The 14,811-nt window shown below is 52.9% G+C and overlaps 1 protein-coding gene across 3 annotated transcripts in view; it reads right to left on the bottom strand.

The window, feature by feature from the left end:
* The window catches only part of TLN2 (talin 2), a 427,582-nt gene that overhangs the window by 44,895 nt on the left and 367,876 nt on the right, over nucleotides 1-14,811 (bottom strand). For all 3 annotated transcript variants that reach the window (XM_015563004.1, XM_006762311.2, XM_015563003.1), the window contains 4 exons: nucleotides 14,398-14,499; nucleotides 11,749-11,868; nucleotides 4,395-4,541; nucleotides 966-1,132 (listed from right to left, as the gene is read on the bottom strand). In XM_015563004.1, coding sequence (XP_015418490.1) covers nucleotides 966-1,132; nucleotides 4,395-4,541; nucleotides 11,749-11,868; nucleotides 14,398-14,499 — 536 coding nt within the window. The remainder of the gene's footprint in view (nucleotides 1-965; nucleotides 1,133-4,394; nucleotides 4,542-11,748; nucleotides 11,869-14,397; nucleotides 14,500-14,811) is intronic.

Genomic DNA, 14,811 nt, shown 5'->3' on the forward strand with positions numbered 1-14,811 from the left:
AGGTTCCCCCTCTCCCTGCACATACGTCATAGCTATGGGAACACAGGAACCAGGGACCCTCCTAGCACCTCAGAGCCAACAGGCTGGGTCCTGGAAGGGGAACCACTGGGACTCTCTTCCAGCCCAGCCTTGGGGCTGAGGAGAGAGGGAAAGGGCGCTGGACACGGGCTGAGGATATGGTGGACTCTAGCAGCAACGGAGACGCTGGCACCAGCCTTTTGAGTGGGGCCTGAAGAGCCAGCCCAGGAGAGATTGGAGGCTCAGAGTCCCACACCCCAAACCATGGACGAGCTCACTGTCCTTGCCCCCACCCCATGCTCCCAATCCTGCTGGGGCTGGTGAGCAGAAAGAGGCCCACGCTCCAGTGTGCAAGTGGAAGACCTGAAAGCTGCCCTCTGCAGAGCAGGCTGGGCTTGAGCTGAGAGGCAGAGCTGGAACATGACTCTGTGGGGACAGCTGGCAAAAGGGACTTACTTAGATTACTAAAGGCCTGGTGCACAAAAATTCATGCACTTTTGGGGGTGGGGGGAGGGTCCCTCAGCCAGGCCTATGCCCTCTCGCAGTCCAGGAGCCCTTGGCGGATGTCCCATGGGGAGTGGGCCTAAGCCATCATCAGACATCCCTAGTGCTGCTGTGGAGGCGGGAGAGGCTCCCACCAGCACTGCTGCGCTTGCAGCCATGAGCCCAGCTTGTGGCTGAGCCGAGCTCCCCGCGTGGGAGAGCACTGACCACCAGGGGCAGCTCCTGCATTGAGCATCTGCCCCCTGGTGGTCAGTGCGCATTATAGCGACTGGTTGTTCTCTGTCATTCAGCCGTTAGGGTCAATTTGCATATTACCCTTTTATTATATAGGATGTGGTTCACTTCCCCCACTTGAACATCTAGTTGAAATCAAATCAGATGGGGCCACATTTCTAGCTGCTGGGAAGCATCTCCACAGTCCAGCCCCACCCAGGAGCCCGCACCTGTGGTCTGCGAAGGTCTCATTGTTCTCTGCATTCAGGGTCCCCGCGGTCGCAAACATGATGGTGGTGTCCAGGTCGGCGATGATCCCGGACACGGCAGTGGCAGCCGTGATACATGCCTGGGTCCCCTTGTTCCCAGCCTGGAGAGCTGACAGCACCAAGGACACCTGTGGGCAGACAGGGAATGTCAGGGGGAGCAGAGGAAACGTAACCCAAATGTGCACACAGTCTGAAAACACTGAGTTCTTTCTCTGCGAGTCGATGCAGCTCCTGGGTTAACAGCACAGTTTGGAGTCAACACTTCAGTCTGAACACCTGCTTTGTTGCTAGCTGGTTACCTAACCTGGGGTAGGAGGGTTTACTTCTCTAAGTCTCAGTTTCCTCATCTGTAAAATGGAGCCATTACTTCTTGTCCATCAGGGCTGTTGGCAGGATTGAGTGCAGGAGAATGTATGTAGAAAGTCTAATGCGGAACTTGGCACATGGTAAGCGTTCGGGAGAGGGCGGATGCTATGATGTAGTTATGATTGTTTCTGAACCCACAAGGAGGGACACAGGATTAGGCTCCTGTGAAAGGTGTGACCATTTCTGTCCCCTGTGATGAGGATTTCTGTAGATCAGCCCCCTCTGCTAACACTCATCGCTCCCTCCCTTGGCCGCTTCTTTTTGTTTATATTTTTCATACACTTTTACATATTCTTCATTTTAAGTAAGAAGGGTACCTCTTGACTGAAAATCCTCCAGAGTGAAGCTGTATGTTACCTCTACCCCAACACTCCCGAGTCACCTGCCGCTGAATCATAATCATTCCTGTGACCTGAGGGTCCAGCAAGTTGGCTAAGGTGTGCATTCCAGCGCCTTGTGTGTCAGGAACCCTGCCCTGCCACCTGCCATGCCCACTCCAGTAACACTCACTGCTCCCAGAGACACTCCTGTGATACAAGCCTGACCCCCACCACACGCTGAGAACAGTCCTCCCTGGCTGTGGGGAGGAGTTGAACAGGTTCAACTTCTCCAGGACTCCTACCGCACTCTTGCCAGCTCCTTACTTCAGCATCACAGCTCATCACTACACCAGCCAGCTCCTACTTCCCAACATCCTCGGCTTCTCCAGGCTCTCAGTGGTTCTGCTCTTGGTCTGCATCCCCCCTCCCCTCCTCTTCTCCAGCCATTGATCTGCTCATCCTGCCTTCCCCGCTGTCCCCTCCGGGAGAGATGGCTGGACCTCCTGAGGAGTCTACACACTCTGTCCGTGCCCTCAGGGTGGCCTGCGGACCACCGGTCATAAACCGTATGAATGGGCCTGTGGCAGGAGGCCCTCTGAGGCCAGGAGCTGCCACATTAATCCCTGAGCACACACACTCACCACCCCTGACCACGGCTGACCCAAAGGGGAGTCTGACGTGTGTTGTGAATGCATTTTTAAAGCACGCCGACCAGGACAGGCAGTGACAGCATCCATGCGAGGCCCAGAGTCTGAACACTTTCCCCCTCCCGTGCAGCTGAGGTCTCAGCAGAGGCCGGGGACAGCCTGGCAAGAGGGGCAGAGAGCCCGCTTCCTGAGGACCCACCACGTCCCAAGACTAGCCCACAGACAACTACTTCCCAAGTTAAACTCTGCTGTGTCCCACCAGGAAAAGGTGAGTCAGGCTGGCACAGAGCTGGCCTGGGAAGAGGAGTCCAATTTCTGGAATGAACTCCCAGAGGACAAAGGCTGAGGCAAGTAATCAGAGTCCGAGAGGGGCCTTCTCAGCCAGTGTGAAAATAAGGGTGAAAAAGTGTGTCCCGCCCACTGCGAAAGGTGTGTAAGCCAGCGGGGGTTTATGGAGCATCTACTAGTCACTGTACTAGTCACCCGGGGACCAGGACAAAAAAGTGAACCAGGCAAGGGTGCATGGCTGGGGCGAGTGACACAAACACAACCCAGACGTGTGAGAAAGACACGGAGGGAGGGGGTGGGGAGAGCAGGAGATCAGAAGGGCCAAGTAGACGGGCTGCTCTGAGCAAGCCCCTCTCTGCCTTTGATCCTTCCCAGGCGCCTTCAGTCAGGGCCAGTTCAGGGGCTGCTCTGAGCAAGCCTCTCTCTGCCTTTGATCCTTCCCAGGCGCCCTCAGTCAGGGCCAGCTCAGGAAGCCCATGCTGCCTGGCCAGGCTCACCAATATCATACGGCTTGATGAGGACCCTCCCCACTGCTCCTGCTCTACTGGGAAACTTGGCAAGAGTAACTTCAATAACAAGGAAGGGCTTTCAAAGGAGGGAGAGAGCCTTCCTGAGCTGAGAGATTTGCTTCCTCATCCTGTGGAGTCCAGGAGGCCTGGATGGTCCTGTGGGCTATGGGAGGCGGCCACATCGCGGCCCAGTGAGGGGCCACATACAGAGCAGCCTCTGTAGGGCAGCTTCCAGGTGAGGGGCTCCCCGCCCAACCCTCAAGTCCTGTTGCCAAGCTTCTAAACAGGGCAGAGCTCTGTGTCCTAAGAAGCTGAGTGCAGGAGCAGGAAAGCCAGCCGAGCTGGGGTGTTCAGCCTGCGTTCCTCGCGGCCTGTGAAAGCGCTGCCCCGGAAAGGGTGACTCAGAAATAAGCCACGCAGCAGGTTAAGGACTGCGGGAGAACCAAGGAGACGCTGGGAGTGAGGGGCATGTAGAACCGGGAAACTTCCCGGGAGGGCAGCGCTAGAGGACAGCTCACACAGATGGCAGCTGGCCTTTATTAAGTGAACTGTGTGCCTGGCACTGTGCCAAGCCTTATACACATGCCATGGCGATTAATCTGCACGACCCCACAGGCCAGGAATGAATGATATTCCTTTACCCTCATTTTACAGATGAGGCAATCGAGGCCTGGCAAGGTGGAGTTACTTAGCTGAGATCCTAGAACCCCATCCACCACCCTATGCGACTCGCTCTACAAACGGCTGCTGTCAGTCAGAAATGGCATGCAGGCTCCTGCTCTTCCGCCAAGTGCCATGCGGCTTCGGGCAGGATTCACCCGCCCCCACATCACGTCTGGTTTGGAAATAAAGAGGTTACAGGAAAGGAACTTGAGGTCCCTCTCACTCAGCCCTGCAACGACGAGGGGCCTCCCTGAGAGGGAAGCACAGGGGACAAGTGTCCGAGGGGTTGCAGGGAGGGGCTCCCGGGGCTGATCCTGGACTTTGCAACCATCTGTCCAGTCTGTCCACAGCAGAGCCCTGCACGGTGGACGGCCAGGGCCCTGACCTTGGCGGGACAGTCCCTCTCACACACTCAGTTTCTTAAGGCCTGTGGATCACCCCCAGCTCCCGGAGGTACCCCCATCCCTGGGGGACCCTGGGCTCGAGGGAAGATGCCCAGACCTGACTGGGCTGGGTTGTTTTTGGCTTAGTCTCTTGCTCATGACCTTGGTCACAGCAGGTCACCGTGGCTCTGTCTGACCCTGGGCCGCTCCTTACCTTCTCAGTGACGGCACGGGCACACTCGATGAGCTCCCTCTTGGTGTAGCTGTCGGTGGGGCACACCTGGAGCGCCCCCGCCTTCTGCACCAGGAAGATGCAGCCGTGGCCCAAGTCCTGCACCCGAGTGCGAATCTGAAAGCCGATCTGTGGAGGCAGCGGGGTGGGGAAGGGGAAGCGTGATGGACCCGGCCATCGAGGGCCTCCCTGCGTGGAAAGTTTCTCCTGCGTCCTATGGGAGCCTGGCTAGGAAAATTCCACTGCTGCTCAGAGTCACTGCTGGGGGGAGTGTGGAATTTGGTTGACTTGGCTTCCCATTTTTAGAGACGGTGACATGCCCACAGCCCTCAGGAAGCAAGCCTGCACCTCATCCTTCCAGCAGAATGCCTTCCCGGTGCTCGCTGCCTCTTCTGGTGCACTGCTTGTCTGTGTCCTGTGCCACCTGATAAGCATGTCAGTTAGATGAGCTCTGGGGGACAATTCATTCTGTGATTCCTTCCACAGGCATTTATTGCGCCCCTACTGTGTGCCAGCGCCTCTTCGAAGCAGGTCATGCATTTTACTTTCATTTATTCCTCACAACAGCACTGGGGGGTAATTAGGAGTTCAGAATGTAAAGCTTTAAGAATATTTTAAAGTGTCCAGATTCCTGTGAAATTGGTATGTTTACCAAGCAGGACTCCCCCTCCTCAGCTGTAGCCATGCTGAGAGCGACCATGTGGGGCCCAGGCTTCCTTTCTATCAGGCCAGGTTGGAGGTGGCCTTAAAAAGGTACATTTCTAGAGCTAATGGCTCAGCAGGCACACATTCTTTTCATGACCCCTGGCTTGTGTGATTATCAAAGGCACTTTGCTTAAAAGACACCAGAGAGGATCTGCTATGGGTGAGCTGGGTGAGCAGCCAGCTGTCTCTTTAAGACGCAATAAATCCGCGGCCACCCCCAGAGTTCGCACTCCTCTGGCTCTGTTTCCTGTCAATTTCCATTTGGGTTTGATCAATACAGCTGTCATAATAATCTGACCTCCAGCCCAGGTAAGCAACTAAAAACAAAACAAACTAAAACCTTTAGGCTTTAGTCAGTATTATAATCACAATAGCAAGCAGCTGTGGCCTATCCGCCTAGCATCTGTCATGAAGAGTTACTGAATAACCTCAGGTATTGGGGATAAGACCTGGGAGTTGCGGGCCCCCTGGATGCCGTCTCCCACTTTCATCCCAGGAGGCAGTTTAGGGGACTCTGAGGAGTGAAGGGGCTGCAAATGTCAGTTCCCCTATTATTGAAACACTTCCTGTTTTTAGGGAAAAGGGGAATTCCCTTAACCCCGTAAGGCTCAAAGAATGTTTAAATCCATTTAATGGGGAATTCTCCTCATCCAGAAAGTTGGGGTGTCTTCTATGGTACCCAGGGGGCTGCAAAAGCTTCCCAACCAGGCATGGCTTCTGGCAGACCACCTCCACGTGTAATACGACAGGCGCAGCATCCAGGGTCACACAGCCCAGCCGCTCTGAAGTACGCCTAGACCAGTGCCTCAGCAAAGCCGCCCCTGAGTGGGGAGAGACACTCTAACTCGGCCCTCGCAGGGGGACGCCATGGAAATAAAAGCTGTTTGCTGGGCATGCTCATTGCTTTAAGCATGTGGTCAAACTGAAGCAGGCAGATGCCCCAGTCACGTTTTAAGCTTAACCTGGCTCTCAATGCTTGGTGGATCCGTAAGGTTAAATCCTAAGTACTCAGGGGTCAGAGCGAATCCAAAGCCAAGAGCTCTGCTAGGGAGGATGACCACAGATCTCTCCACGAATGACAGGTGGTGCCAGGAAGTCAGGTGAGGGGCAAATGGAGGAAGCAGCGTGGATGGAATCTCACAATAAAAAACGACCTCACCAGTTCCACCTCCCTTCGTCGACAGATGAAGAGACGGAGGCCAGAGAAGGGATTGCCTGGTCCAAGATCACACAGCGGGTCCCTGGGGAAGCAGCCCAGTGTCCAGGCCTCCACCCAGCACAGCGTCTTCTCCTCAGAGCAGCGCTTTCCTAACTGTGACTCCCCCAACTGGCAGCAGACTCCTGACTCCCCCATACAAGCTCTCATGAAACCTCAACATGTAAAATTAATCGAATTTACCATTGGTATACTCTTCGTCCTGAGTTAACATGTATACCCTGACTCAATAAAAAGCCAACGATGAGACCGAGTGAACCTGAAGCGTGGGGGTAAGGAAAGCCAGCCACAGCCACAGCCACCGACTCACTCCTGCGTTTGGCTTTGGTTGCACAGTGTTGGGAAAATCCCGTTGTGTGAGCGAATAAAGCAAGCAGGAGCGGTTTCTCACAGTGTCCTGACCAGAGCGGGCAGACAGAGCGGAGTCCGTCCGGGGTCTGCACAGACCCCCTGGGCCTGGGTGCGGGGCTGGGGGCCGGGGTTACCATCTGGCCTGGAACACATTCAAGAGTACGTGCAGCTTTTCCTAACAGTTTTAAAGTTGTTCAATTACGTTTAAAAAGTGAGACTGGCCCGAGCCGGTTTGGCTCAGTGGATAGAGCGTCAGCCTGCGGATCAAAGGGTCCCGGGTTCAATTCTGGTATAGGGCACGTACCTGGGTTGCAGGCTCCTCCCCAGTCTGGGGTTCTGTTCAGGGCTCCTGCAGGAGGCAACCAACCCATGTGTTTCTCTCACATCTATGTTTCTCTCTGCCTTTCCCTCTTTCTTCCACTCTCCCTAAGAATCAATGGAAAAATATCCTCGCGTGAGGAGTAACAATAACAGCAACAACAAAAAAGTGAGCCTGGAGCCAAGTGTGCAGAACTTCCAAAGCCCCTCCCTGGGTCAGGGTTCTGACAAATAAGGCGTGAAACCGGAATCCTGCTCCAGAGCAGAGCTGTTTACAGAAAATGGGGTACGGGGACAAGCACAGGCCTCTTAAATCACCCCCAAACGGGAAACCTATGGGCAGACATGGTCTGTGGTGGGAATACGTCCTCACGACACTCTCAGGCTCCCTCGGCCCCCTCTCAAAGGGCCATGCTATAAACACACACCCAAGGCCTAGCACGCAGCCCCTTTCTTGGAGGTGACATCATGCATGTAGCAAAGATCTTAAAACGTGACAGGGTGACATCATGCATGTAGCAAAGATCTTAAAACGTGACAGGGTGACATCATGCATGTAGCAAAGATCTTAAAACATGACAGGGTGACATCATGCATGTAGCAAAGATCTTAAAACGTGACAGGGGAGGTGGCACAATGGCCATCAGGGATGATATTCCAGTTAGAAAGCATCAGGGAAGAGCAGCACTGGAAGCAAAGGGATGAGACTGAAATAAGGGAACAGTTGCAAAAGCCGTTGGGGTTCCTGGTCACCCCAGGGTAGGCCTGGGCAGTGGGGTCTGTGCCAGGTCACACAGCGTGGGTGCCTGGAGGGTCCCTTGAGGTTTGGCCATGCAAACCTCCTGTACACCTGGCTGCACAATCCTATTTGGACGGCATGCAGGGGGGAGGCAGGATTATAAAGGACGGCTGAAATCGGCTTCACTCACTCACCTTCACAGGCTGAGGGCTGAATGTAACGAAGGGCTCTCGGGATCCCCACCCCAGGCCCACTCCTGCTCTAGGCGGACCCCATGGGTACCAGAAAGGACCAGGGGCCTCGCTTCCAGCCCTGCCCTTCCCTGGCCACCGGACTCTCTGGGTGAGCCTGCTAACCTCCTGGGGCCTTGGTTCCCTCACCTGCGACCCAGGACAGAATCCGCCCTGCCCACTTCTCAGGGCTGATGGATGACCCAATGCAAACATCTCACAAAGCAGGAAGGGCCATGCAAATGTTCCCTGTTGTGAAGAGGCAGCCTGGTGCAGGGGAAAGAGCAGAGGTGGCCCAACAAAGCCGGGTTCGAATCCTGACTTTTCCGCATAGTTACTTCTTAACTTACTTGAAACGTCACTTATTCCCAAAAGTTGTTTAAAGTGGCTTCGACACTATGGAAGCTGTGTGATCTTGGACACTAACTAAGCTCTAAGCCTCAGTTTGCTCATCTGTGAAATGGGGAAGAACAATCCATGGCCTGGCATGCTGCAGGCGAGGGTACCAGGCCAGGACAGCACAGCACCTGACTCCTCCTGTGGACGCAATCAACAACTCTCTCTCATTCTTTTCCATCGGCCACTTAGTGAAAGAGGACAACAGGACCAACATACCCACAAAGCAATCGTCTACTCTACCTCACTTCCACAGAACACTTTGTAGGGCCGGAGGGACATTTTTAAGACTGAATTCCAACAGATAAGGGCTTTAAATACTGTTTCTCAAAACAACACTAAACTTCTCAGCATACGGGGTGAGCCAACTCACAAAGAAATGTTGCTCAGAGACATTCAACTTGGGTTTTAAATTGGCAACTTTAGTAAAACATGGCTTGAACCTCAAGGAAACCCTCAATTGCCTCCTTGCCCAAATGGAAGTAAATGGAGAAGGTGGTCTCCTGGGGGTGCACCCTCAGGGAACCAGAAGCCCCGGCCTTCAGGAGTTTGGGGTCACATTTCAACCTGGAGGGAGTCTAAGAAAATACTAATCATCTTCTTTACGGCTTAAACTCAGGTTTTTCTCAGGCTTTGAAAACAATCCCATCTGAAACTGGGTCATGTATACGGTCCCTTGGAGAGCCTGTGAAAGCTCAGACGCAACCATGGAGGGTGTCTGACAAACCTGACGGTTTCTCCTTCCGCAGGAGAAGGGGAAGGAGCAGGGAAAGGGTGTGTGCCACCGGAGCAGGGCAGCGCCTGCTCAGCTCTGACAGTGTGTCTGGGAATGGAAAGCTGAGCAAGTCCGGGAGCGGACACCCATCCCCCGGGGACGAGAGGGCTTCGGTTCTCACCACAAGGCTCCGCAAACGTTCCTGCGGCTCCCCAGAGCTGTGGTCACCCAATCTCTTCCCCAGGTTACACGTAGGAGCTGCAGCTCACAGCACCTGCATTTCTTCCTTTCTTCTTTTTTTTTTTTTTTAAAGCGGAAACCAATCTTAAATTGCAAAGTTGTCTGAGGGGTTTAACTTTTCTGAAGGAAGACGTTTTCACAGCAATGTGAACAAATGTTTCAATTTTCCATGGAACAATCAGCAAGATAAAGCTCCCGCGTGATGTTCCGGGCAGCGCTGTGGCTTTTCCTGTCATTGTCACATTCTGGAAAAGACCAGAACGCTGACTTGGCACAGCAGCGGGCAGGGCTGCAGCGAGGGCAATGGCTTATGTGCCTGGAAATAAATATTTTCACATGCTGTGATGTGGGGGCCCTCTTGCGTATACAAATAATGCCACGGTCTTGGACTAAAACACTACGCTGCTTCAGGGATCTCCTAACCTTCTCAGTTTCCCCCCAGATATCTGTCTGGCGAATGCACACAAAGAATTCTCCTTTGCAAGCCACTGGAAATTTTATATTCTGTCTGCCCCTTCTCGCTCCAGGTCACACTGCTCGTGTCTGGAATGTAAAATACATCTCAAGATGTAACAGAAAAAAGGGAGGCTCTTAATGGAAACATCAGCTGCTATGAACGCAGGGCCCAGAACTAAAGTAACTAGTTGTGCTTTCAATGACACATTTTCTGTCCTGGTGGCTGTGGCATCACTGTATATTCTGCTTCCGCGGTCTGGGTCGCAATAAGACAATGTGCCTGTTTCACACATGGGGTGGGTCTCGGATGTGGAAAGGGCTCTAACGGATGCCTGGGTCTCCACTCACTAACTCAGGCCGGCCAGCATTTAAACCAAGCAAGGCAGATGGTTGTCGATTCCATTTTTAAAGCTTTTTTTTTTTTTTTTTCCCAAGCCAACCCTCCCTCGCAATCACAGCCTCTTTCAGTTTTAATCTCCCTGCGAAGCCAAACTACTTTCTTCGGTCCAACCAAATTCTTCCTCCCTGTAACATCAGCTCCCTTACACTTGCTTAAGAAATTCAGTTACAAGTCAAATAAATCATAAGTCCAGATGATCGGTCTATTTTTTTTTTTTAAATGATGGGCCTTTTGTAAAGGGTCAACAGAATCCCAATGTGGGTCTCTCATAATTTTTCTTTCTTGGTAGTGACTGGACAGGCTCATTACGAAAGGATTATTCATGCTGTAGCCTAAATACTCAATCATTCTAAAAAATCTCAAAATGCAGGCACTGTTAGAGACTCAGGTCATCCCATGCCAGATATATATGTAAGCAAGTACATATATATGACACTCCTACTTACATGCATTGTTACAACACGCGTTAGAAGGGGATTTTCGTGTCAGGCCTTCATCTCTGTAGTGTCTCTGGGAGCCTTTGTTAAGACATGCTTACTAGACCTGACTCCCAGGAGAAACAGCAGCACCGAGTAACGGGGGACACTGGCTGTCATCGCCAGGAGAAGGGAAGACCGGGCACAGCCTTCTGCATGGCCACCCGGCTCACGTAGGAATGTGGTGAATGGTGTGCGCTCGATAAAGAGCTTGCAGAATTTCACGGAAAGTGGTTACCCCATCTTCCCAGGTCCCTGCAGTCCACTCCTTTATTTTGTAGTTCAGCCTGAGCTCTCTTTCTCTAAGGAGCGACATAGAGGCTGGGATGGAGCCCTTTCTGTTGCTAACACTGACACCCATGTAGCCAGGCACCCCAGAGCTCCCTGTGGGCCCCTGTGTGCTTCCCATGGACCACTCCATTTCTCTGAGGAGTCAGAGATGGGAGCGCTCAGAAATGCCCTTTGGGACCAAACTTTTGCCATTTAACTCTTTAAGGATTCAGGCATTCTGAGGCAAAGTCTGTGCTGGCCACGAAGGAAAGTAAGCGTAGGGAAGGCATGTAGATAATGAAGAGAAGTGTGCAGGAGGTATGGGGACAGGGGTCTGGGCCAGTTCTTGAAAGTCACCAGAAATATTTGGGCAAGACGTTGCCTTATGAAAGCAGGCTACTCAGCCCAACACTTCAGTGAGCCTTTGGAAAACATAAAAATAATTAAGAGAAATGTGCTAGGCAGGAGTAGGCAATAATAGGAAGATGGCAGCGGGTGTCTGCTCTTGGCATTGGGTGATGGGCCAGGGGCCAGGTAACCTGATGGAACACTGCAAAGCGAGTCCTTCTGTGGGAAAGCCCACCTCCCCAGATGGCCCCAGATCCCAGCCAGCTGGCCTCAGAAAGCACAGGGAGCCCCGAGCACAGCCTGGACGACTGGGCCTGACCCTGGGGGCTGGCAGCATGCAGCGGGTACTAGGCTTGACTCTGGCTCTCAGGCTGGGGTCTTCTGGAATGGAGCTAAGCTGTGGAGGATCCCCTCACCCCCCAGAGTGGGCACCAGGGTGGGTTGGCTTCTTAAAACAGGGGCTTAAGGTGGCAGACCTCCTCTGGTTCCGCCGTGGCTGCTGCCATCTGGCCCTGGAGAGCCAGGTGCCCATAGTCACTGGTCATTTGTGAAGCCAGTCCTCCCAACTCCTCCGGGTTAGTAACCGACTTAGTCATCTGGAAAAAGAAAACAAGCAAGACACAAAACACACACACAGAGAAAAGCATGAGAATCACGTGTTAATACCTCTGGTAGCCACAAGGTTTCATTCACTTTTCAGCGCTTGGCTTGCATTTGGGGCTGGACACTGGAGAGGGCAGTACAAGCGAAGCCCATGCTGCATCGCACACAACAGGCCAGGGCCCTGTCAGGCCAGCAGGTCTCGGCCGATGGGCCACATGCTAGGCGCAGGCCGTGCAGCGTGGAGTCCAGGCCCTCGGGGTCCATGCTGGGAGGTGAGAGTGGCAACTCGGCCAGCCCTGCCCTGTGGGTTGGTCACCAGAGGAGCTCCCCAGGAAGACCACAGGGTGCACAGTTCCTGTGCGGCGCACACCCCTGGCCACACCCTCTGCAGGGAGTTCGTCTGGTCCCTCGGCACGAGAGGGCATGAGGACAGAGCTGCTAAGGACTTCTCGTGACTGAGAAGTGACGGACAAGACAGATGCTTTGGAGGAAGACATTCATAGAGAGTACAGCTTTGTAGTAAATTTGTGCCAAAGAAAGACAAGGTTTTGGCCCCGACTTGAGTTAAGGGTATACTGCAGCCTAAGTGGTCAAGATCTACATTTTAATTATTAAGATGTTCTGTGTCTTCCTCCTGTTTCATGGAAAAACTTACCTTAGCTTATCCTACCTAGCTAGCATGCTGGCCTCACGTTTTTCCTCTACCTTTGACAAAATGCCTTGGTTCCCACAATAGCAGTTTTGGCCTGCCTCCCAGAAAGCTTCCCGTCCCTCGGGCAGAGGCTTCCCAGCTGCCCCAGCTCTTCTCTCGCTCTGGGGGACCATGCTTTCTCATTTGAAGACCCTGATTTTAAGGGGCTTTTAACTGACTCCACATCCCCTGAGGCGGGACAGGAAAGCTGGCTCCTAACCACTTGCCTGCCTGCCTAATCGTTCCTAACCACTCAGCCATGTGTACCAGGAAAGGCCACAGCGTTTCCGGCCCAGGTGTGGGGTCCCCAGGAATGCACCCTGAACCCCAAGAAAGTGAGGCTGTACCAAGAGTTGCTTCATTGGAGCCCTGCCACGCAGAGCACCGCGATTCTGGGGCGCCCCATTGCAGTAAAGCAGGACTTGTGCCAACGCCAGGCCCAGGCTAGTGATCCCAGGAGCGGCAATGCAGCCGGGGCCAGGCTCCTTAAGAACATGGACACCAAGGTCAGGACCGGCCGGCCGAGAAGCTAGCCCGGGAGATATTCCAGAAACTCCACGAGGCCACTCAAAATGTCTGCACCCTCTGCTGCGCTGTGTTCCCTAGGCATCGGCACCGTAGGCCTGCCTGATGTGACCTGTGACCTGCCCCCGAGCAGGGCCAGCTTGGCCCCGCTCCAGCCTTCCACAGTCACGGAGATGGGCACTGTTCCTCCCTCCCTCCCCAGCCCCAAACCTTTTAAATAACAACCAGCCTGGCACAATCCCAGCGTTTCTGAGGAGCAGCAGCAGCCAGGGAAGCCTTTGTGGTCCAAGCTCAACCTCTAGTGGACACATGACTGCATGACAAAACCTCCAGACAGGCAGTGGGCCTGATGGGCAGGGGCCTCGCACGGCTCAGCCTGTTCCCTCCAGCTGGGAAGGCTGCTCGCGCTCTCAGCTCCGGCTCAGGTGCTAGCATCAGAGGCGGCTTTCAATAGCTTATCCTGGGCCACCTGGCCCTTCAAAAGTTGAGTGGAACTTTCTGACTAGAATTCCTATGAAATCTTTGAAGACACCATTTGTCATCTTTTGCTCAACTTTTTAACATATCAAGTAGTATCCAACTGTTTCTCATTGCCATTTACAGTGGGGCCTTGACTTACGAGTTTAATTCGTTCGGAGACCGAGCTCGTTAAGGAGCTTGTTAACTCAAATTACTCTGTCAACTCAATGCAAAAAATCGGCCGAGAGACAGCTGGTATCTCAAAAAACTTGTGAGTCAGGACACTCGTAAGTCAAGGCCCCACTGTATATGTAAAGATCCGTATAATACAATTATGATTGCATTTTAGGGAAAAAAAAGGTACATGCCTTCTATTATTAGGAAAAAAAATATTTTTACACATAACCATTGTGTCTTATTTTGCCTGAAAGACAGGCAATCTTTTTATTCAAATATTGTAACTTGATTCATTAATCTATGTTCGATGCCCACCTGTCCTCTCGTACTATAATTTCAATCTATAAAAACACCTCAAATCTTTTGTGAGGTGAAGAGGATTTTTTTTTCTCTATCTGAAACCCCAACTTCCTTCTCATTTCCTCCTTGATTCTTGTTTTCTCTCCTTCCTTTGCTCCCCGGTCCTCATGCCCAAGTTCTCAGCCACCTTTAACGTCCTCTTGCAGTGGACTGGGGCTTCTAGACCATAGGCAGCCACAGAGACCATGGGTAAAGGACAGAAGCTGGGGCCCAGGAGGAACTAGATACACACACTAATCTCCCCAACACAGACCCCGGAATTAAAGATCAGTGGCGATGTGGATAAAAGGGCAGTTCTTTTTCTTCTTACCATTTCCTGAGCTGTTACCGCAATGGCTTTAGAATATTTGACCACAGTCGTCTGGTAGTCGACGAATGTTCCCTTGGGCTCTGGAGGAGTGCCATCGTCCAGCTGGAGGAGAGGAAAGGAACCCAAAGGTCATCAGAGGCCAGTTGACATGTGGGCTGTACTTACTGGAATGAGGAACTTTAAAGAGGAGAGGCCCTCAGAGTTCCTTTGGCCCAGAGTCAGCAGAATCCCAGAACTTTTGCAATGGGGACTTCAGTAGAGGTGCATGTAAGGCATTCGAGGAACATGGGCAAGGCGAGGCCCCAGCCCTGCCTGAGAGGAGTGGGAGGGCTTTCCAGAAGAAGGATGTTTCAGCCAAGTCTTACCACAGGGAGGCGTCTGCTACATATATGAATATGTGTCCCAAGGAGCAGG

This window comes from Myotis davidii, unplaced genomic scaffold (genome assembly GCF_000327345.1).
Source record: "Myotis davidii unplaced genomic scaffold, ASM32734v1 scaffold57, whole genome shotgun sequence".
NCBI lineage: Eukaryota > Metazoa > Chordata > Mammalia > Chiroptera > Vespertilionidae > Myotis > Myotis davidii.